The 23190-nt window shown below is 38.4% G+C and overlaps 2 protein-coding genes and 4 long non-coding RNA genes across 6 annotated transcripts; 2 read left to right on the top strand and 4 right to left on the bottom strand.

Moving 5' to 3' along the window:
• Positions 1-9121: 9121 nt before the first annotated feature.
• Positions 9122-13405, top strand: LOC116731029 (uncharacterized). Its single transcript, XR_004341484.1, has 4 exons — positions 9122-9566; positions 10304-10472; positions 10545-12920; positions 13350-13405. It is a non-coding gene; the product is annotated as an uncharacterized LOC116731029 (long non-coding RNA).
• Positions 12298-14808, bottom strand: LOC116731011 (uncharacterized). Its single transcript, XR_004341465.1, has 3 exons — positions 14513-14808; positions 14335-14421; positions 12298-13037 (listed from the first exon to the last, which is right to left on the bottom strand). It is a non-coding gene; the product is annotated as an uncharacterized LOC116731011 (long non-coding RNA).
• A 697-nt stretch (positions 14809-15505) lies between these two features.
• LOC116730931 (gastrula zinc finger protein XlCGF8.2DB-like) lies at positions 15506-17247 on the bottom strand. The gene is made up of 2 exons (XM_032580503.1): positions 16689-17247; positions 15506-16184 (listed from the first exon to the last, which is right to left on the bottom strand). The coding sequence occupies exons 1-2, from the start codon at positions 17206-17208 to the stop codon at positions 15667-15669; spliced, it is 1038 nt and encodes a 345-aa protein (XP_032436394.1). The 5' UTR covers positions 17209-17247; the 3' UTR covers positions 15506-15666.
• LOC116731069 (uncharacterized) lies at positions 16203-16561 on the top strand. The gene is made up of 2 exons (XR_004341528.1): positions 16203-16243; positions 16412-16561. It is a non-coding gene; the product is annotated as an uncharacterized LOC116731069 (long non-coding RNA).
• Positions 17248-17500: 253 nt separating the features above from the next.
• On the bottom strand, positions 17501-21719 carry LOC116730990 (uncharacterized). Its single transcript, XR_004341440.1, has 2 exons — positions 21645-21719; positions 17501-17606 (listed from the first exon to the last, which is right to left on the bottom strand). It is a non-coding gene; the product is annotated as an uncharacterized LOC116730990 (long non-coding RNA).
• On the bottom strand, positions 19637-21578 carry LOC116730943 (piggyBac transposable element-derived protein 4-like). Its single transcript, XM_032580515.1, has one exon. The coding sequence runs from the start codon at positions 20657-20659 to the stop codon at positions 19904-19906; it is 756 nt and encodes a 251-aa protein (XP_032436406.1). The 5' UTR covers positions 20660-21578; the 3' UTR covers positions 19637-19903.
• Positions 21720-23190: the final 1471 nt, after the last annotated feature.

The following is a 23190-nucleotide window of genomic DNA, read 5'->3' as shown; positions in this document are numbered from 1 at the left end:
CAATTCTGAGCATTATGATGTATGACAAGATTTCATTTTTTTCCTTAGTTTGTTGTGTGTGTTTTTTTAACCCCTTACCCAGTATGGATTCTTTTAAAGTGGCATCTTTAAATCTTAATGGGGCGAGGGAGGCGGGAAAACGGGCATTAATTTATCAAATGATGAACCAGAAAAAGATTGACATCATTTATTTGCAAGAAACACATAGTGATTGTAATACTGAAACGGACTGGGGTAGAGAGTGGAGAGGAGAGGTGGTGTTGAGCCATGGCACCTCACGGAGTGCGGGAGTAGGCTTCCTCTTCTCCAAAGCTTTCACCCCGAATTCCATGGACATTGAACACGTTGTTCAGGGGAGGTGTCTTTTAGTTAGAGCTTGTTTTGATCATTTTAGCCTGGTTTTTATTAATGTTTATGCTCCCATTGTCAATACAGAGAAAAGGCGTTTTTTTGAGAAAATTGGGGAAAGGTTGGGAGATTGTGGGTCAGAGGATTATGTTTTTATAGGTGGGGATTTTAATTGCACTGAAAATGATGTTTTAGATCGAAACCATGCAGAGCCGCATCCGGCAGCCCAACACGTTTTGAGGCAGCTGGTCTCATCTCACGGCCTGGTGGATGTATGGAGAAGGATGCACGCAGGCTCCAGGCAGTACACATGGTCCCACATTAAAGAGAACCGTATCATTTTAGCTAGACTTGATCGTATTTATTGTTTTAAACATCATTTTAATGTGTTTAGAACATGTCAGATTGTGCCGGTGGCCTTCACGGATCATTCGTTGCTTCTAGGTGCTGTGTTTATTAGAAACATCTTACCTAGAAGCGCGTACTGGCATTTTAATTCGATTTTAACTCATGACTGTAGTTTTAAGGAAGTTTTATGTCATTTTTGGATTGGTTTTAGACAGCAAAAGTCTGATTTTACCTGTCTGAGACAATGGTGGGATTATGGGAAGGTCCAAATTAAGCTGCTGAGTCAACAACACACTGTTAATGCCACTCGAGACATCACCGGATCTATTAGAGATCTGGAGATGAATATTGTGGACTTAGAACGCCTTAGTGACTCCACTGGAAATCGAGAGTATATTGAAGCTCTTAAATCTAAAAGGCTAGTCTTAGCCAACCTGTTGGAGAATAAAGTCCAAGGCGCATTGGTCAGATCTCGGGTGCAGAACATCGCAGAGATGGATGCTCCCTCCAGCTTTTTCTTCGGCTTGGAGAGGAAACACGGGCAGAGGAAGCAGATACATTCGTTGATGTCGGACGCGGGGCAGCAACTGAGTGAGCCGGGACAGATCAGGAGGAGGGCGGTGGAGTTCTACAGTTCCCTATATCGTAGTGAGTACGAGGAAGATGAGGAATTGTATGAGGAGTTTTGTAGTGAACTGCCTCAGGTCTCTGAGGAGACTAACGCTGACCTGGAACGCCCTCTGGGGCTCCAGGAGCTCCACGCCGCTCTCCTTAGTATGCAGGGTCAGAGGTCCCCGGGCGTTGACGGGCTCACTGTAGAGTTTTACAAGGCCTACTGGGACCTTCTGGCCCAAGACTTGCTCGAGGTGTACACCGAAAGTCTGCAAACCGGCTCACTCCCCCTGTCGTGTCGCAGGGCGGTGATCACCCTGCTGCCCAAGAAGGGCAACTTACAGGAAATAAAGAACTGGCGCCCCATGTCCCTCCTCTGCACCGATTATAAAATCCTCTCCAAGGCCCTGGCCACCAGGTTAGGGAAAGCTATGGAGCAGGTCATCCACCGGGATCAGACTTATTGCGTCCCCAGCAGGTCCATGGTAGATAACATTTACCTAATTCGGGATGTTTTGGAGGTCTCTGGTTCATTGGGTTTACAGACTGGCTTGATTTCATTAGATCAAGAAAAGGCATTTGACCGCATTGAACACGGCTTCCTCTGGAAAACCATGGGGAGGTTTGGGTTCGGCGAGGGTCTGATCGCCATGATCCAGGTGCTGTACAGTGGCATTGAAAGTGTGTTGAAGGTCAACGGTAGCCTGTGTGCTCCTTTTAGGGTGCGTAGAGGCGTCCGACAGGGCTGTGCGCTGTCGGGGATGCTCTACGCACTCTCCCTGGAACCCCTCCTCCGGAAAATTCGCTCAAATGTTCATGGTTTGGTTTTACCTGGTTTTATAAACAATAGGGTTTTATCTGCTTATGCTGATGATGTTGTTGTTTTTATTAGAGACCAACAGGATATCAGTGTTTTAACCAAGATTACGGACCAGTTCTCTGTTTTATCTGCTGCGAGGGTGAACTGGGGCAAGAGCGAAGCCCTGGCTATCGGTGAGTGGTCCACGGGGCTCCCGGTTCTCCCTCAAGGTCTGATATGGAAAAGAGATGGTTTTAAGTACCTTGGTGTATTTTTAGGCAGTAAAGAAATTGTAAAAAAGAACTGGGAAAACACTGAACAAAAAATACAAAACAAACTGTCAAAGTGGAAGTGGTTGCACTCGCAGATGTCGTATCGAGGCAGAGTGCTTGTATTGAATAATCTTGTCGCTTCCCAGCTGTGGCATAAACTGGCGGTGTTGGACCCACCATCCGGCCTACTTATGAAGGTCCAGGCAGAGATGGTTAAGTTCTTCTGGAACGGTCTACACTGGGTGCCGCAATCTGTGTTGTTTTTACAGAGAGAGGAGGGGGGTCAGGGCCTTGTCCACCTGGCTAGTAGAACGGCGACATTTCGTTTGCAGTTTGTACAGAAGTATTTGACGAGATTTCCTGTGTGGACAGATGTGGCCAGTTGCATTCTTAGACGTGTGAACTTTCTTGGGCTGGATGCTGCTTTGTTTTTTACTGATTTTAGTTTTTTTAAAGTTAAAAGGGCTGCCCCAGTTTTATCAGAGTGTTTTTAAATCGTGTGCCTTTTTTAACTTACACAGATCAAACACGACTGATTCACTGTATTGGCTTTTAGAGGAGCCATTAGTGTGCGGCGCACGGCTGGATGTAGCAGACAGCACAGTGCCGGGTGTCGCTGGAATGCTGTCCAGGGCCGGAACAGTGACCCTGCAGCAACTGATACAGGTGGCTGGACCGGACTTTGAAAACGTCCAAGAGGTCGCTTCGATGCTGGGGGTCCGGTCTGCCAGATTTACGCGACGTTTTCTGGAAAGAGTGAGAGAGCGCCTGACGGCTGAGGAGAGACGACTCCTGCAGCGGTACGTCGCAGAGGAGTGTCATCCGGATCCGTCTGATTCTTTTCCAGATGTGCTTTTAGATCCGGACTTTGAAGAAGACGGCGGCCCCCTCCTTAAGGGGAAAAAACTGGATCTGTGTAAGACGGACTCGAAAGTACTGTACAGATGTTACACTAAGATTCTGAACAAAAGGACTCTGTACAGAAGGCCCGTTAGCGTGTGGACCGACAGGCTCGGAGGATCTCGGCCACAATGGAGGACTTTGTACAAGCCTCCAATACGAAAAAGGACTGGCGATATGCAGTGGAGGATACTGCACGGTGCCATTGCCACAACCTCGTTTTTGGCGATCATCAGTCCCGGCGTGGTGAATGAGTGTCCTTTCTGCGGGTTATCTGAGAGTGTTTTTCATGTTTTTATAGATTGTGCACGATTACCTGTGTTTTTCACTGTGCTGTCGACATTTTTTAGTCTTTTTAGTGTAGTTCTCACCAGTTCTGTTTTTATTAATGGGTTTCCTCACAGTAAAGCCACAAGATTTAAGTCACGGATTTTAAATTATTTATTATCAGAAGCCAAGATGGCTATTTATTTAACTCGACGTGATAAGATGCAGGCTGGACCTCATTTGAGTATTATTGATGTGTGGAAGATTAACGTGAAAGCCAGACTGAGGCTGGAGTTTTGCTTTTACAAAGCTACCGGGAACCTCAAAGAGTTTGTGGACCTGTGGGGGTTTGAAAACAGACTGTGCTCCATTTCAGAACAGAACGAATTAGAATATAACAAATTATTATTATAAATGTCACTTATTGTGCTGCTGATTGTTTGATTTGATTTTTATTGTTTAATAAATGTTGTGTTAAAAATCAAAAAAAAAATCTTCTTCTTCTTGTTTTTTTTATGGCGGTTGGCAAACAACTTTTAGGTGCATTACCGCCACCTTCTAGACTGGAGTATGGATCAGATATAAAGTCACTATAATCTTCCCATAATACCTGTTCTCCTTAGAAAATTAAAAATACTATTAAAAACTACGTCCCCCGATGATCTTTGAAGCAAACTTCTAATATCTAATTTATTTTTATTCCTATTTAAATTTCTAATTAACTCCTCCCTTTCTCGAACATACTTACGACATTCTAAAAAAAAATGTTGTATTGTTTCTAATTTCCCACAATAACTACAGAAACCTGTATCATGTTTATTTATTATTTTAAGAGTACTGTTTAAACCTGTATGTCCAAACCTTAATCTAGATAAAATATCTTCTTCTTTTTTATTCCTGCTACATTTCCTATATTCTCCAACTTTTCTTTGGATGCTATAATAAAATCTGGCATTGCTTCCTTTATCCCACTGTTCCTGCCATTTATCCTTAATATACATTTTACTAATATTTTTAACCTCATTTTTACTCATTTTAATTTTTAAATCAACAATACACTTTTTTGCTGCATTCTTAGCAAAATTATCTGCCAGCTCATTCCCTATTACTCCAATGTGAGCAGGAACCCAAACTAATTTGACCAGAGATCCATAACTTTTAATCCTAAACATTAACTGATTAATATCAACTATAATATCTTGCCTTGATTCTGAATTTTGTTCTACAATACTTACTAATGCACTACTTGAATCTGAACAGATTACAACCGCTCTCTCTCTTGTTTCCTCAACCCATTCTAGAGCCATTAAAATAGCCATTAGTTCACCTGTGTATACTGTCAATTTGTCTGCTATTCTTTTATTTCTCATAATATCTAATTCCGGAATTATAAAAGCTATTCCTATATTATTATTTGACATTTTAGAGGCATCTGTATATATTTGTATATATTCCGCATATTCATTTCCAATATAATTTTCCACCTCTTTCTTTTCTAATTGTTTTCCTTTTTCCAGTAAACTTAAATCAACTTCCGCTATCTCAATTATCCATGGTGGGATAACAGGAAGAACAATCACAGGACTAATTAAACTATGATTTATTCCTATCTCTCTTATTTCATTTTTTATAAACCATCCAAAACTATTTATTTGCTTTTTTTCTTTTTCTTGACAAGATTGTAACATAATATATGGAGGATAACTTTCTTTATGTCCTTTAATATTTGCCCAGTAAGTTATTGCTAATTGTTTCCTTCTGAGCTCCAACGGCATCTCACCCATCTCAACTTGTAGAGCTGAAATTGGGGTACTTTTCATCGCTCCACAACAAAGTCTTAATGCTTGATATTGTATTCTATCTATGGTTTTTAGTAAACTATTTGAAGCTGAATTATATAAAATACATCCATAATCAAAAACTGACCTGATTAGACCAATGTAAATTGTTTTTAAAGCTTTCCTATCAGCTCCCCATTCTTTTCCTCTTAAACACCTCATTATATTTAAGATTTTTTTACTTTTTCCAACTATTTTATTAACATGAGTCTTCCATGTAAGTTTTTTATCAAACCAGAATCCTAAATATTTTATTTGATCTATCCTTTCAATAACATTCTCATATAATTTCAGACTTGTAATAATATTTAACTTTCTATTTGTAAAAACAACAACTTTAGATTTAGATATTGAGATTCTAAATCCCCATTCTAAAGCCCAAGCTTCTACACTATGTAATGCCTCTTGTAGTTTCCTATTTACAAATTCAATATTTCTTCCCCTCTTCCAGATAAGGCCATCATCTGCAAATAATGAAACACCAAAAGATTTATCTATATTATTAAAAATATCATTAATCATTATAATAAATAACATAGGACTTATTATACTACCTTGGGGAGTGCCATTTTCGATTTGATGCCTTGAACTTAAAACGCCACCTACCTTTACTTTTATATTTCTTTCCGTTAAAAATTTTTTAATCCATCTATATATTCTGCCCCTTATCCCCATTTGTTTTATTTTAATTAACAATCCTTCTTTCCATAACATATCATAAGCTTTTTCTATATCTAAAAAAATTGCTATTAGACTCTCCTTATTAATCTGAGCCCGTCTAATTTCATACTCCAGACATAATGCAGAATCTATTGTACTTCTACCTTTTCTAAAACCAAATTGATAAGATTTAATCTTTTCTTTCAACTCTAAATAATAAATTAATCTATTATTTACCATTTTTTCCATAATCTTACCAATACATGATGTTAAAGCTATTGGCCTGTAACTCTCAGCTGAGTGAGGATCTTTACCAGGTTTACAAATAGGTATAACAATTGCTTCTTTCCACTTGTCAGGTAATATTCCTTCCTTCCATACCTTATTATATAATTCTAATAATATTTTTTTACTCAATTCACTAAGATTACTTATCATACTGTAACTAATTTGATCATTCCCAGGAGTTGATTTACTGGAATTCTTCAATGCTTTATTCAACTCTATTAAAGAAAAATTTATATTAATAAGGTCCTCATTATCTTCATCATTATACAGTAATTCATTTTGATTCTGCAATGTAATTTCACGTCCTTTTTTTTCTTTACTATTTAGATTTTCCGTGCTATGTATCTTTGTAAATACTCTTGCTAATAATTCTGCTTTACTTTTACTATCTACTATAATTTTATCATCCTCTTTTAATACTGGAAAGAAATATTCTCTTGATTTACCGGACATTTTTTTTATAGTATTCCAAACCTTATCTAATGCAGTATTTCTCCCTAAGGACTCACAATATTTCCTCCAATAATCCCTTTTAGCATTTCTTATAATTTTCCTGACTTCTGCCTGTCTCCTTTTGTAATTTATTAAATTTTGGAAACAAATAATTTTCTTAAGACTTTTAAAAGCCTTATTCCGCATTTTAATTGCTCCTGAACATTCTGACGTCCACCAAGGAACTATTCTCTTTTTTTTTGTACCATTACTTCTAGGAATGGCTATTTTTGCTGCGTTAATAATGCTTTTACTAATTTCTAAATTCAATTCATTTATTGGTTTACTTGTATCTATATTTACCATATTAACCTCATTTATTATTCTAAATTTTTCCCAATTTGCATCCCCAAATCTCCATTTTCCCTCACTTTTTATCTGGTTTTCCTCTATATCAATTTCTACCTCAACAAAAATTGGATAATGATCACTTCCTATTGTACTTTTTTTGCATATTCTCCAGCTGCAATTTTCCGCAAAAGATTGCGACACCAAAGTCAGATCAATAACTGATTCTTTCCCTCTGATCAAATCCACCCGAGTGCCTACACCATTATTTAACACTACCAATTCTTTTTCTTCAATCACTTCTTCTAAAACTCCTCCATTATAATCATCTTGCTCTCCCCATAAAGTACTGTGTGCATTAAAATCCCCACACCAAATTATCTTCCCTCTCCAATGTCTTAGGATTGTTTCAAGTTTTAATTTTTCCAGTTTTTTACAAGGATTATAATAATTTATTATTTTGATATTTCCATTATTTGTCCAAATTTCTACAGCAATAATTTCTAGGTCTGTTATTATTTGAAGCTGAATGAATTTAATATTTTCTTTTATAAATATGGCACATCCTCCACCATTCCCATTTATTCTATCTTTACGTAAAACTGAGTAACCATGAATATTAAATTGCAGTGATGATTTAAGCCATGTTTCTTGAATACATATTATGTCTGGTTTTGTATTTAAATTGTTTATGAAACCTTTAAATTCCTGTCCATTAGCTATTAAACTTCGAGCGTTCCATTGTAGAATTTGAATTATGCAACAATTAGAGAAGCCTCATTTTCAGATGATCCTTCCCCATGTCTAAGTTCATCATGAATTTTTTCCCATGACAGATCTTTGACATTAAAAAACTTTGTAGCTGCCTTTACTATAATTTTTATTTTTTCAGTCTTAGTTCTTGCTTGTTCTGAGCAATTAATGATATACGCAAGAAAAGGAATTAGTTTTTCTAACGTGACATTACCCTGATTATTATTAATCCCTTCTTCCTTTCCATAATTTGTTTTTGGATCATTTCCAATATTTTTCACCTCTTTCACTGCTTCAGCATATGTAATTCTCCTATCAATTTTAACTTTTTGAATTTCGGCTGCTTCTTTTCTAACCATACATCCTGCATATGCTGCAGTATGATTTCCTCCACAATTACAACATTTAACTGGGTTACTTCCACACTCACCATACGAATGTTCACCTCCACATCTACCACATCTCTGTTTCCCTTTACAAACATTCGCAGTATGACCATATCTTTGACACTTATAGCATCTGAGAGGCGGTGGAATATAGGCTCTTACATTAAAACTCATGTAACCAACCATCACCTTATCAGGCAGAACTTTATCTTTAAATTCTAATAGAATAGATGTACTGTCCATTTTCTCCCCATTCCTAAAAGCTTGCAATCGTTTGATGCCTATAATCTCTCCTCCTTTCATTACTTTCTTAAGCTCTTCCAAATTTTCTCCAACAGGGATCCCTGATATTACCCCTTTCACCCCTCTTTCTTCCCCCACTACCTTTCTTTCTAACACTTCTTTTTTGCATACCATTTGTAGTTTTACTGCCTTATTCTTTTGTTCAGCATTCTTACAAATAATAAGCAGGCTCCCATCTCTTAAAACTTTAGCTAGTTCTACATCTCCGATGACTTTCTTTAATCCATTTGATAGATTGATAGGACTTACCCCAATCATATCTTGTCCAGCCTTAAACTTTAGAATAACTTTAAAGTCTTCCATCATTATTTTCTTTTTTATTTCCACTCTTTCTTCCTCATCTTCAAGAGACCTTTTACCGGCATTTATTCCTTTTTTACCTTTATCCTTTCCCCCTCCCCCTCTTCTATTTTCTACCATAGACCATCCTGTATCCATATTTTCATCTTCTGAACACCCTCCACTACAACTAGCCATCTAGATCCACTCACAGCCCAGATTATGCCAAAAACCACCTTAATACTCGCCAAAATAACGCCTAAACGCTTCCTGCTCGAGATACAACAACCGGACTGGCCTTTTCATTGTCTTCTTCTTCTTTGGGATTTTATGACTGTCGTTCATTCATGTCATTGCATTACCGCCACCTTGTGGATCTTACGATCATCACGTTCATTTAAATGTGCGGTGCTGGTGGTCGAGTGTAAATGACTTTTAACGGGTTTTTCTACTTGAATTTTCTACCGGTATTTTAATAATAGTTTGTATTTATTTATGTTTTAGCTCTCAGGATTGAAGGTGGTGCGTTTGGCCCAGATGGTGGCGCCCCCTGTTGCTGTGGCTGTCCCGTGATCAACATAAATCGATGGAGGGAAATCCAACGAGTGTTTGTGACGTCACGGTGTTTGGTGATTCTTTGCTCGGGAGCCTCCGATCCAGAACCTGTCAGCACCTACCGCCAAGCCTCGGCAACTCAGCTTAATTTTTCTAACTCCTTCTTATCTACATAGAGGTATTATTTAATTTTACTGTTTTATTTTAATAAATTATTATAACTTTGAAACAGCGTCTATTGCAAAAACGTGCCTGTGCCCTAAATCAAATCCTGGGTGGAAGTCCCAGGTAGCGTTGTTGGCAACAAACTAAATAATTGTGTATTTTTACCATCGATTGCCTCACTAATATTTATTTAGCTAATGTTAGTTTATACACTCTTTCTTCTGCACTAGATGGGTTAAATGCCATTACTCTCTTTAATACTGAAATTATTCAATATATGACCTTATACTTTAATTTGCAAGCATTTCTGTGCAACATTTAAAGTTTTAAGCAGGGTTGTTGGTACTGATTTTAAATTATTCAGTTTAGCTGACAGGTTTGCACTGTTTAACTTTTTTCTGCTGCTTCTACTCATTTCATTTCAGCAAGTGTTCTGCAGTTGAACTCAAATGTTTCTACAATTTTCAGCAGTAACATTCAGCACTAACACGACATTTTCACAGGAAAGGCAAATGTTCTACTTACTTTCTAAGACACTAATAATATATCTATGTGTGGAGGTTAAATGAGTTCCAGCATTAGAAACATGGTGATCTATAATAGAAAACAGCTGCAGCAGAACAGAGAAAAATATAACTAAGACAAAAGACACAACAAATTATTGAAGAAAATATTCAACCATATTTTCTATAATCAAGAAAAATCAATGCATGAAAATTAATTTATAGTGAATATTTCATTTTCTATGAGGCTCGCTCCTCTGGTCACTGTTTGCTCGATTACCTGTCCGCCCTCCAACACCACCTCCACCAGCGATCTACACCAAACTCTGAGACTCCACACGCCACCAACAAGCAGCCTCGACTCCAGCAGCCCCCACCGCTTCTTCCTCCCTGGCAGATTAACTGCATTTCATCAAGTAAGTAATTAAATCCTCTCCTTCAGTCTAATTCAAGAACGCAGACTCACCATTCACCTTTCCCTCCTCCAGGATGCAGTCGATCCTATACAGTGGACTCCGGGACAAGATTCACATTTCATTCAATTCTCTGGACAAAATAAACTGTATTGAACTGATTCACCGGCTTCATGTTTGTTCTGTATGTGGGTCAAGTGGATCAATCCCCTCATGACAGAAATTATGCTTTAACCCTCAGATTTTAACAAATGTAACTTTATATGAACATTACATTTTTTATGGCTTTCTTTTTATTTGTCTAAAAGAAGAAAATCTGGATTTATACACATAATTGCTCGACTCTGGAGAACCTGGCCGTCCTGTGGGACATTGTTGCTGGTACGGGTCTAGGTTTTGGGCATCTGGGGTCTGTGGCCCTCATCTGGGGAGGGACATTAGTGACCCTGTGAATGACTTCTGGCGGCAGCATGTGGTGAGTTTGGGGCTCCTTACAGCTTGAGATGGGTTACTGGCATGGTGGCCGTATTGTTCCTGGGGTAGTCTTGGGATTCTGGGGGCGTATTTTCCCTGGATCCTGGCTGAACCCTGAGACTTGGGTTCTGCTCAGTATGTAGTCTGGATTTGGGGCCGGTTCATGCACTGCATGTTTGCACTGTGAATTTTCAACATGGTTTTGGGCTCTTTATGCCACGTCTTGTCCTCAGTTGTGAGGTGGATCGCAGTGGGGTGGTGGTGGTCCTGTGTCTGGATGATCCAGCAGTCTCTGTGTGAGCCTGTCTCTGTGTGGGTCTGTCAGGGTTGGGGTCGCTGAGCTCTCATTATGTTGGACTTCACAACAACCATCGTCTTGTACCAGGTTAGGATTGGCTTTTTTACTTATCACTTGGCGGCTGGGATGTTTATGGACCTGTGAGGGGCTGCTTCCTTTTTCACAGTTGGTGCGTTGGCTTTTCTGTAGCATCCTTCCTACTGGTGGTGTAGTCGGCAAGTTGAGAGGCTTGTGTTTTTGGCTTATTTGTGTATGAAGTGGTGAAAGTGCTTGTGTTGGCTGGTGTTTGCATTTTGATTGGCCCCTTTTTTTGGGTCTGGTATCGTTTACTGTCTGTCTGTCTGTCTTGGTGTTGGCATGGGCTGTGATTTATTGCTTTGCTAGCCTATCTGTGGCCACAGCCTGGTGCTGGGCTGGGATTCAGGGCTGTGGGTGGTATTCTTGTTCTGGATATTGCGCTGAGCTGGCTGGTCGGTCCATTTCTTGGGTTGGGGTTCTTTCAGTCAACCCGGTGCGCTGTATGTCTGCTGGATCTTCTTCATTGGGACTAGGTGGATCCTTTGGTTGGCAGGCTGGGTTTGTGACTTGGGATAGGGGTTTGGTTTGAATGATTCCTAAGCTGGTGGTCCTGGTTCTGGTTGGCTGTTGGATCTCTGTGTATGAGAAATGCAAGTGGGTGTATGGCGTCCATTTTTGTTTTGTTTATTTTGACATTATATACATGGGTTTGAATGTCTGGGTGTACACATGAGAATGGGAACATGTGATCTTGTCTCTGTGTGCCTGGTCTGTCTGTCAGGTTTGGTCTCTGGCTCCCTCCTCTCTGTGATTACCTTTATATCAAGTTGGGTGAGAGGAGGGGGCCCCTATAAAACTTTTTTCTCACCTTTCTTTTCTCTCCAGCTTTCTTCTCCGTCTCATTACAATTTAATAAAATAAACCCAAAGCAGTTTCTAATAAAGTTTCATGTAATTATATCAGGGGGAAGCCATAATGGTCCACTTATGCAAGTCTTTAGGGCTTAACCTTGGTACTCGGCAATGCTGAGTGTCACACTGTCAGACAGGACAAGTTTAACACAAAACACAACAAAAAGACAAAATGCAAGTGTTTAGTCAATGGTAAATGTATGTATAGCGATTTATCTAGTGCAGAGGATGCCAAAGTGCTTTACATGTTGATGGTGGTAAGCTACATTGTAGCCCAGCTGCCCTAGGGCAGACTGACAGAAGCTGCTACACAATCGGCACCATCGGACTTCTGACTAACAGCAGGCAAGGCAGGTTTGGTGCCTTGCTCAAGGACTCAACAACTGAGATGGATGTGTGTAGCGCCTTTCTCAACTGAGCAGATCTGACTGCGAGGTGTAGTGTTAACCAGTTTGTATAATCAGAAGTAGGTACGGCACGGAGTCATGAGTGGGGTGAATAATTAATACAACTGATACAAAAAAGTAAAGTTTGTTAATATTGCTATTTATTGCAGTGGCAATAATAATAATAATAATAATAATAATACCAAAACAAAACAATAAATTTCCAAAAACAGAAGGGGAAAAAAACTAACCAACAAAAACAATTATAATAATAATCATTGATACTTCAAACGTAATAGAGTCCACAATAGATCCAAGAACAAAAAGAGAATAATTATGTTCCCTTTTCAATACTCAGAGTTTAGTTCGTTTCTGTAGGGAAAGTGTAGTTCCGTTTTCCTACCACCAGATGGTGGGTGGGTAGCTCGCCATCTTCCGTCATCAAGTGAGTCAATGCAAGGGGAAGGGGGAAAAACCTGACCTAAAAGGCCAGATAACACACATTAAGTTCATATATAAACATTATATTTATATAAACTAAATGGAAGAGACAAGAAAACAATTAAATATGTACTTGCTATATTTTAACAACTTCATAGAAAAAATAAAAAAGAAAGGAGAAGATAAAAAGAAAAATTTAAATCCTTTTTTAAAAAAAAGCGCACTTCATAATTCAAGTTCAAAATTGCCTAGATAATATAATTAGCAGTCGTTACAAACAACCAATATTGAATCAAATCAATCAACTTACAAATGTGATTGATCAAAGTAGCTACAAACTAAATCATATTAGGTACCAAATTTCATCGCTGCACCAACATGGAATGCAACACCAATAAAGAAATCATGGAAAAAATAATCAAATCTAAAGTTGAAAGTGTTAAAAAAGAGGATCATTTAATGCTAGCTTTGGACAAAACGTTTGGCTCTTTCCTCTTTAATTTTCCGAGTCCTCGGCGAGTGGCGGCGTTCTGCTAAAACGAAACAACAACAAAGCGTGTTGACGTCACAGATCACAGAGTTTAATCTCATACAAAGCAATCGACAACAAAGCTGCAGAGGAACAGAGATATGCATTTTTCTCATAAAAATAAAGACACACAAGGGGAGACAAACAAACATAAAACACAGACAAAAAAAGGCAAAAAATAGTGGCCGCTCTCTCTGGTTTTTTTCCTAACCCGGAATCTTAAAGTAAAGAGGTGTTTCCCTATTTAATATATGCAGTCAAGGCGTTCCGTTCTTTGACCTATTAGAAACTCCGTAGGGACTCAGAAAAACTTGGAAACTCCCCTCATTATGGCAAAGGTGTCTGGTTTTTGTCTAAGTAAAAGGGCGGACCACTTCGTGTTCATCTCTGTCTGATACGGGGAGATCCCTGGCGCCAAAAAGTCTCTTCCCCCTTTGGAATGTAAATTTTATTGCTTTGTGTGTGGGGGAGGCAAAGGGCCCTGCTTGTCCTTTGGAGCTGCTTCTTCAGCTCCTTACCGCATCTCAGACGAAACCTGTTCCAAATAAGAGTGTTGGCTATACCTTTACACATGTCGTAAGATTAACTGTATTAAGCACCAAAAATAATATTTTTCCTTAACAAAAGGTAAACCCTTAAATATTAAAGGTGTGGTCTTTAATTCGGCTGCAACAGTGTGATTCTTCATTAAGTAAGTAATTAATAAGTACACTAAACTGATGTGGGCCACTGATTGTCGATGGATCAGAGCTAATGCTAATGCTAACTGGCGCAGCAGAGCGAAAATAACGCCCTATTATCTACTCACCGTCGAGTAACGGATTATCTGATGAGGTGGATGCAATGATAACTTGCTCAGATCAGGAAGGTTCACCAGCTGTCAATGGATCACAACCTGGCGAGTGATTCAACAGGAGGGAAATATTAGCGGCGCTATCATTGCAAATGCTATACAACGTCAAGTCAGATGGTATTTAACAACTCACCGCAATCTTCAAGTTTTAGAGATTAAATGAGTGATGAGTCGATTCAGAAACTCCAGGTTGTTTTACAAACAACCAACAGTGAGTAGCAGCAAGGTGGGGAAGAAAAAACAAAACCCGGAAGCACACATGACAATCAACTTAAAGGGAAGGTGATTGGGTCATGGCGGACACTTGGGTTACATGTGGGAAGTTTGAACCAGCAACCCATCAGTTACAGGAACCACAGTGGCTACAACCAGTATAGCTGTAGTACCACCATCTACTGGGTTCAAGGATCAGGCACAACATACACTAAAGGAAAACTCAAAACTCTTAATGTTAAATGAAATGTTACACCTTTATTTCTTTCTAAAATACATATAAACATAAAAATAGTTTCAACATTAAAATACAGTAATCTAAATGCTGCAGCAGAACAGATTAAAATATTACAGCTAAAACAAGAGAAAAAAGCAAAATATTAAAAATAATTACATGTACTTTGTGCAATCAATGCATGAAAATTAGTTTGCGGTGAATTTTGCATTTCTTTAAAGTACAAAAGATTTTTTTTTTATTTGAATAGATTTTAATTAGGTAGAGTAAAACTGGTTAACATAATTTGAAAGAAATGAAATCAGATTCAATCTCATTTTACATTAAACACAAAATTAACACAAATACTGTTTTGTAGATTTTTTTTTAAAACACTCAACCATTATATACATTCTATTGTTGATTTAAAAAACTACAAAAATAAACCCCACTCACTCTCTATGGTACAGAATAATACAAATCAATCCCTCAAGTCCAATCATGTGAGAATGTTCTGGAAGGGAGTCCATGTCCGGTCAAACTCTGTTAATGCATGAATTAGTCAGTGGGCCCCCAAGCCTCTTCATCTATCAGCATCAGTACTGGCACTCCTCAGGGCTGTGTGCTGAGCCCTCTGCTCTTCACGTTGTACACACACAACATACAGTTTGACATAAACAGTAAGTTAATACAATAACATACAGTTTATCATTATTGTTTATTGATACAGAATATACCAGAAAAATAAAACATCAATGAAGGAAAATGTGTCATGGTTGAACATCTCTAAGTATCCAAATGTGAAGATCAAAATGATCACATTTAACAAATACAACATAGGACATTTATGGAACATACTTCTACAGCTTTTCAACTGTGTGACGCGTCATGTGCTTAGTTAAACTATGTTTCTGACTAAAACTTTTTAAACAGGTCACACATGAAAACGGCTTTTCACCAGTGTGAATCCTCATGTGCTGAGTTAAATCCTGTTTTCGAATAAAACTTTTTCCACAGGTCACACATGAAAACGGCTTTTCACCACTGTGAATAATCATGTGACGAGTTAATTCCTGTTTTTGACGAAAACCCTTTCCACAGGTCACGCATGAAAACGGCTTTTCACCAGTGTGAATCATCATGTGCTGAGTAAAAGCCGGTTTTTGACTAAAGCTTTTTCCACAATTCACACATGAAAACAGCTTTTCACCAGTGTGAATTCTCATGTGCTTAGTTAAATCCTGTTTTCGAATAAAACTTTTTCCACAGGTCACGCATGAAAACGGCTTTTCACCAGTGTGAATCATCATGTGCTGAGTTAAAGGCGATTTACGCCTAAAACTTTTTCCACAGGTCACACATGAAAACGGCTTTTCACCTGTGTGAATCATCATGTGCTGAGTTAAAACCTGTTTATAACCAAAACTTTTTCCACAGGTCACGCATAAAAACGGATTTTCACCTGTGTGAATCATCATGTGCTGAGTTAAAGGCGATTTACGCCTAAAACTTTTTCCACAGGTCACACATGAAAACGGCTTTTCACCTGTGTGAATCATCATGTGCTCAGTTAAATCCTGTTTTCGAATAAACCTTTTTCCACAGGTCACACATGAAAACGGCTTTTCACCAGTGTGAATCATCATGTGACGAGTTAATTCCTGTTTTTGACGAAAACCCTTTCCACAGGTCACGCATGAAAACGGCTTTTCACCTGTGTGAATCATCATGTGACGAGTTAATTCCTGTTTTTGATGAAAACCCTTTCCACAGGTCACGCATGAAAACGGCTTTTCACCAGTGTGAATCATCATGTGCTGAGTAAAAGCCGGTTTTTGACTAAAGCTTTTTCCACAGTTCACACATGAAAACGGCTTTTCACCAGTATGAATCATCATGTGCTGAGTTAAATCCTGTTTTCGAATAAAACTTTTTCCACAGTTCACACATGAAAACGGCTTTTCACCAGTATGAATCATCATGTGCCGAGTTAAATCCTGTTTTCGAATAAAACTTTTTCCACAGGTCACACATGAAAACGGCTTTTGACCAGTGTGAATCCTCATGTGCTGAGTTAAATGCGGTTTTTGACTAAAACTTTTTCCACAGTTCACACATGAAAACGGCTTTTGACCAGTGTGAATCCTCATGTGCTGAGTTAAAGCCGGTTTATAACCAAAACTTTTTCCACAGGTCACACATGAAAACGGCTTTTCACCAGTGTGAATCCTCATGTGCTGAGTTAAACTCTGTTTTCGATTAAAACTCATCCCACAGTTCACACATGTAAACGGCTTTTCACCAGTATGAATCCTCATGTGCTGAGTTAAACTCTGTTTTCGATTAAAACTCATCCCACAGTTCACACATGAAAACGGCTTTTCACCCTTATGAGTTCTCATATGAGCATCAAAAACAGATTTGAAAGTCAAACGCTTTTTACAGATGACACATGAGAAAAGTTTTCTTCTTTCCTGATTTTGGTTCTCAGCTTCAGCAGCTTCCTGGAAGATGACTTGGTTCCTGTTTGGTTCTGATTCAGTGTGGTCTGTTTGCTCATCAATAGGAACCATCATGCAGGTATCAGTCTCCTGTTTTAATTCAATCTGTTCTTCACCCTGACTGCAGTAAACTTCTTTCTCTTCCACTTTTATCTGCTGGTGTTTTAGATCCTCCTGCTCTTCTTTTATCTGATGATCTTCTGGCTCTTCCTGTTCTTGTTTCACCTGCAGAGGTTCCAACTCCTCCTGGTCCAGAGTGGATCTCCTCTCCTGGTAATAAATGTTACACTGCAGGCAATCTGGACAAGAAAACAGATTTAAAAAGCAATCGTCATTTTATTAAAGTAAATGGGAGAAATCGTTCATTGTTTACGACAGAAATGAAAAAAATGAAAAAACCCACACCGAAAAATTTAAGAGCGTAGACAGAGAGACAGATCAGGCGACAAATCCAGCTGACAATTGGAGAATTCTCAAATGAACGGATATTAAATATTTTTTATTTATTATAAAATTAATAATAGTTGCCAATGTTGTTAATATTTACAAGTAAATTTTATTATTTCAAGATATTACTTAATTTGGAACTATCATTACTTTTATTTGTATTAAAATTTGATTTTAGTTCACTTTATATTTTTGGGGTTTATTTACAGATTTTATTTGTAGGTTAATAATTGTTTAGTTTTTGTTGCTTTGTGTTTGTTATTTACTTTTGTAAGTTAGACATTAAGAACTGTGGGTCCATTTTCTGTAAGTATAGGGACTGGTATAGGACCAGCATGCACTGGGTTGGGCCTGTGGGTTTTGACCCGAGCAGGAGAGGAAACAATGAAAAGTAGTGATGGTGAGATGCAGCTTCATGAAGCCCTGAGGAACTCCATCCAATCATTCGACTCATGAGCCGATGCACCGCGGTGCTTCATTTGCTCTACTGTGACATCAACTGGACAATATATGTAAAATAGGCAACGTGAAAACAACATAAAGCTTTACAATGAATAAACAAGTTTAAAATGTTTGTGATTCTGATACATAAATTCTGATTAATCTGGTTGTATGAAACAATGGCTGGATCCAAAAGAAAACTAGAAACAAATAGAAAAGAGGGTTGTGATTGGCTTGTTACTCGCTGTGTCACCAGAGACAACGATTTATTACTAAAAAATAAAAACTGTAACTGCTCAGGTTTAGGTGAGTTCTCTGTCTTACCCGCTTCATTACTCAACACATCACTAATGAAAAGTTTGATCTTTGTTATTTGCTTGTCAAACTGGAAAAAATAAACTATAAAAGCAATTTTCAAGTTGTTTGGACATTGAACTTCTTTTATCTATGTAACTGTTTGGTGTATTAGTTGAAAACGGCGTAAAAATAAAGAAACTGTAAATTCCCACTCATATTGGGCCCATGAATGCACCTTTGCCCATAGTCATTGTGCCCCTTTTCCCCATAGACTATAAATAAACGCCTCATGGACCGCTCTTGCCTATTGTTACTGAAGAGATTTAAGGCGGCCATCTTGGAGCGGTCGACCGTTCCACTCAGCTTTATGTTTAACAGACTCAATGACGTATCAGCGCATTTATCAATCATAACTCGCTAAATACTAAACAGATATTCACCAATTTTTCTGTAAACCTTAATAAAAGGTTAGCAACATTTACAAGGAAATTATTTTTAAAGTATTTTTGAATGACTGATATAAGGTTGAGCATATTTAACTATTCTTAGTGGGGAAAACAGAATAGAGTCAGAATAGAATGTGTTGATATTTCTGTATTATGATTATTTTACAAAGCACACAACCAGTCATAATTTTTTAAATATATTATTTAGTAATATCAATACATATTTATATAAATATACAAACACAAAATAATACAATCAGAGAGAAATAAAGATGCTTAAGTAATTATTAATGCTGAATAATATGCATTAAACTACACATATTTATATGGACATGCGTATATACATAATATCTATATAGGTTTTATTCATGTTTTCCAGCCGAGGAGGAGCTTAACCCTTTGATGCACAACATGGGTCAAAAATGACCCGCATTCATTTTCCATGTTATTTCATGCTGACTGAGTTTTTCTTTGCTCTGTGTTTCGAAATCAATTCATTTTATGATTGAATATTCCAAGTATTCTTTAAATATCTTGTTTTTAATTACCACAGATCATTAATTAATTTTTTTATTTCCTACTTTATGAACAAACATAATTTTTATATTACTATACATGGGTCATCCAAGTGTGATTTAAAATTAAATGTCTTAATACTATAAAACAAAAATGTTTCAAGTAATTACTTTATTAGTGAATGGGGCCAAACAGTTATTTATTTAATACTTGCAACACGTTTGTCATTTTATCACACATACACATAAATCCTGATAACAGATAACAGCTATTGAACTGAACATTATCTGTGCTTGAACAACTGTAAACTGGTGAAATGTGACCAAACAAAATAAAACACAACTGAACACATTAGTAGAACAAAAACTGCCATCTCAATTTTTGCATGCCTCACAAATGATCACTAATTTTTTGTGCTCCTTGCACACCGGCCTAGTGCACTGGGAACACTAGCTGCTGGCTTTTCTGTCTTTCGAAACTGGGCAGATCGCGCACCTCTTCCTCTTCCTCTTCCTTTGGCCCTCCTGTCTGATGTCCTCTTGTAGCTGAGTGGTGGCTGTGTCTTTTTTTAACCCACACCTTCCCATTGCCTCAATAATATGCTTCTGGAGTTTGGGTGTGCCCTCCAGGCGCCTCTTCATATGTGGCATGACGAGCTCTTTGCCCAGCTCCTTGATAAATAGTCGTCGTGCATTACTCGCACCACCCATATAATCAGGGTGTTGTGCACTGAAGTTGGTGTAGGCACTGAGTGTGGCAACATCCAGCATATTGTACCAGAGAACCATGGGCCACCTCCTTGTTCTCCGCAGACATGTGTAGTTGCTAATCATTTGATCCATTGTGTCCACTCCTCCTTTCGTTTTATTGTAGTACTGGATCACTTCTGGTTTCTTCTTCTGACTGCTGTTATCCACTGCTTTGTCATCATGCATGGTGCTCAGTAGGACAACAGCCTTTCCTTTCTTCTGCACATAGCTCACCATGGTCATGTTGCCATGGAATCCAAATTCCGAGCTATGAAGCTCCCGTGATTTGGATGGCTTCATGATAGATGGTATGTCAGGCTTGTTCTGGCGAAGAGTCCCAACGATGGTCAAGACACAAGGACAGTTCCCACCAAATGCTGTAGTAAATGCATGCAGGTCGTTTCTGACCCATGTGTGTAAACTTGATGTAGAATTACAAAAGCTGTGCTTGTTCATAACTTAAGAAAGAAAAAATAAAAATTATGATTTGTGGTAAACAAAAACAAGATATTTACTGCATATCTGGAAACGTAAATGATAAAATTAATTTATTTCAAAAGTATATCATAGAAACACTCAACCATACATGAAGTAACCTGGAAAATGAATGCGGGTCGTTTTTGACCCATTTTGTGCGTTAGAAGGGTAGTGATACAAAAAGGGTTTTTGTTCAAAAAGTAAGAAAGGAAAAAATTAATTAAGGATGTATGATGATCAAAAACAAGTTAATTGAGGAATACCTTGAATACTGAATGATGAAATTAATTTATTGCAAAGATATAGAAGATAAAAACTCAGCCGGGTCACTTTTGACCCATGTTTTGCATCAAAGGCTTAAGAGAGATTCAGCAGCTGAGATTCATCAGTGCAGTGAATCCGTCTCTCCTTAAAGACATTCCCCACTTCTTCCTCACATGGTCTTTATGAAACCTTCAAAACAAAAACAGGAGCTATTTTACTTTAGACAGAGTGAAAGAATTTCATATAAATAAGAGTCTTTGCCACCTTGTGTGGAATAATCTAAATCAATGTTAGGGAAAGAGATCCAAAAAGTGGTGAAATCAACCTTTATTGAAGTTTAACTAATTAGAAAAAGGTTTCACAAATCCCAAACAAGGTTCTGAATATTCTGCTGTTAGAGCAGAATAATCCAGTTCAGGTCTGAAGAGTCCAGGTGTTGTAGTTTTTAAACTAGAATCGAATAAGATGCGGAAGCTAGTGAAAAATTAGGTGGAATAACCCTTTAGCCATTTCCCGAATCGGAAACCAAATTCAGCTTCGTGTATATGAGCCATTTTCACAGCGTAATTCTGATGTCTGCGTTCATTTACCGGTTAACAAAACATTTATACGGGAAAAGAACATTTACTAAAATGATCCTCATACAGAAAGGTGCAGACATTTAGACCTTAACCTGCATCCAAACGCTGCTGGTTCCTACCTATTCGGTGTAAGATTATCTGGGGCCTCCGGGAGAAATCCAGCAGTCTGCGATGATCATCCATCTCTTCCTCCGACTTGACGATGATTTCTTTAAACTCTGTGAATGTTTCTTCAGCAGCAGTTAACGGCTCGTTGATAAACTCGTTTAGAGAAACAGTCGAACATTCAACCAAACAGACCATGCGCCATTTTCTTTCGTTCCTCATCCTTCTTCTTCTTCATGGATTTACTGGCGGTTGGCAACAAACTTTTAGCAGCATTACCGCCACTTACTGGTATGGAGTGTGGTTCGTGATGATCTATCTATCTATCTATCTATACAAAATAAATAAATAAAAAATAAACCATTCTAATATAAAATGTTCTATTGTTTCATATCTTCTACAGTAATTATATCTATTATATCTTTAGATTTTTCACTGAGTTGTCTTATCATTCTATAACAAATTTGATCTTTACCTGGTGCTGTATTTTTTGCCTTCTTAATGCATAATTCATTTCAGCTTTTGTAAACTCAACATTTAACAAATTATTTATTTCTTCAACACCCTGTAATACATCTTTATATTTAAGTTTTGTATTTTCTCTCCCTTTTCTTCCCTCTTCACTAGGATTATTTGAACTGTGAATTTTACTAAATGTTCTTGCCAATATTTCAACTTTATCTTAATCTTTTATTACATTTGTATTATCTATTTTTAATGTAACATATTCGTGTAGCGGGTGGAGATGATAAAACTGATGATGCCAGTGAAAACGTGAGGCGGTTGGGAGATTCGCTTTGTAGTTCGGGCCCGAAAGCTTATGGCGGCGAGCGACGATGTGGAATCGCTTGCGGGGATAAAACCTGGGGAAACAGGTTACGGCGAAGGAACAGATTTCATGGAATGCTGGAGATTCGAGCTGCTGAGATGGAGGCTGAAACTGAACCAACTGTGAAGAAGATTCCCCCCAAAAAGCTATGCCCAACGGGCTAAATTAGAATGGTTTGAATGATTCCGCAGCTGGTGGTCCTGGTTCTGGTTGGTTGTTTGGAGCTCTGTGTGTGCGGAATGCAAGGGGGTGCATGGCGTCCATTTTTGTTTTGTTTACTTTCACATTGGGTGAGTGGGTTTGAATGTCTGGGTGTTACGTGACTGTGTGGTATGGTAGCTGCACAGCACTGGAGAGGAAACAACTGACACGGGTGGTGAGAACAGCACAAGGCATTGTGGGATGCCCCCTCCCAGACCTGGACTCCATTTACACAGACCGGGTCAAGAAGAGAGCTGGATCCATAGCGATGGATTCCAGCCACCCGGGCCACAGACTGTTTGTGCCGCTGCCATCAGGCAAGCGGTACAGGAATATACGGACTACAACAAATAGACTGAGAAACAGTTTCTTCCCCACAGCCATTACTCCCTGCCGCCCCCCCCTCCCACACATATCATAACCTCGCAGTCACACATACATATCCCCCACACAGCCATATTGTTCTGCACTTTGCACTGTCACATTATCTGTACTTTGCCATAATTGGACCTGCTGCTACTTCTTTGGTG

The sequence above is a fragment of the Xiphophorus hellerii genome, chromosome 13, assembly GCF_003331165.1.
Source record: "Xiphophorus hellerii strain 12219 chromosome 13, Xiphophorus_hellerii-4.1, whole genome shotgun sequence".
In the NCBI taxonomy this organism is placed as follows: domain Eukaryota; kingdom Metazoa; phylum Chordata; class Actinopteri; order Cyprinodontiformes; family Poeciliidae; genus Xiphophorus; species Xiphophorus hellerii.
The sequence above is the reverse complement of the archived record's forward strand: the minus strand, read 5'-3'. Positions and strand labels throughout refer to the sequence as shown.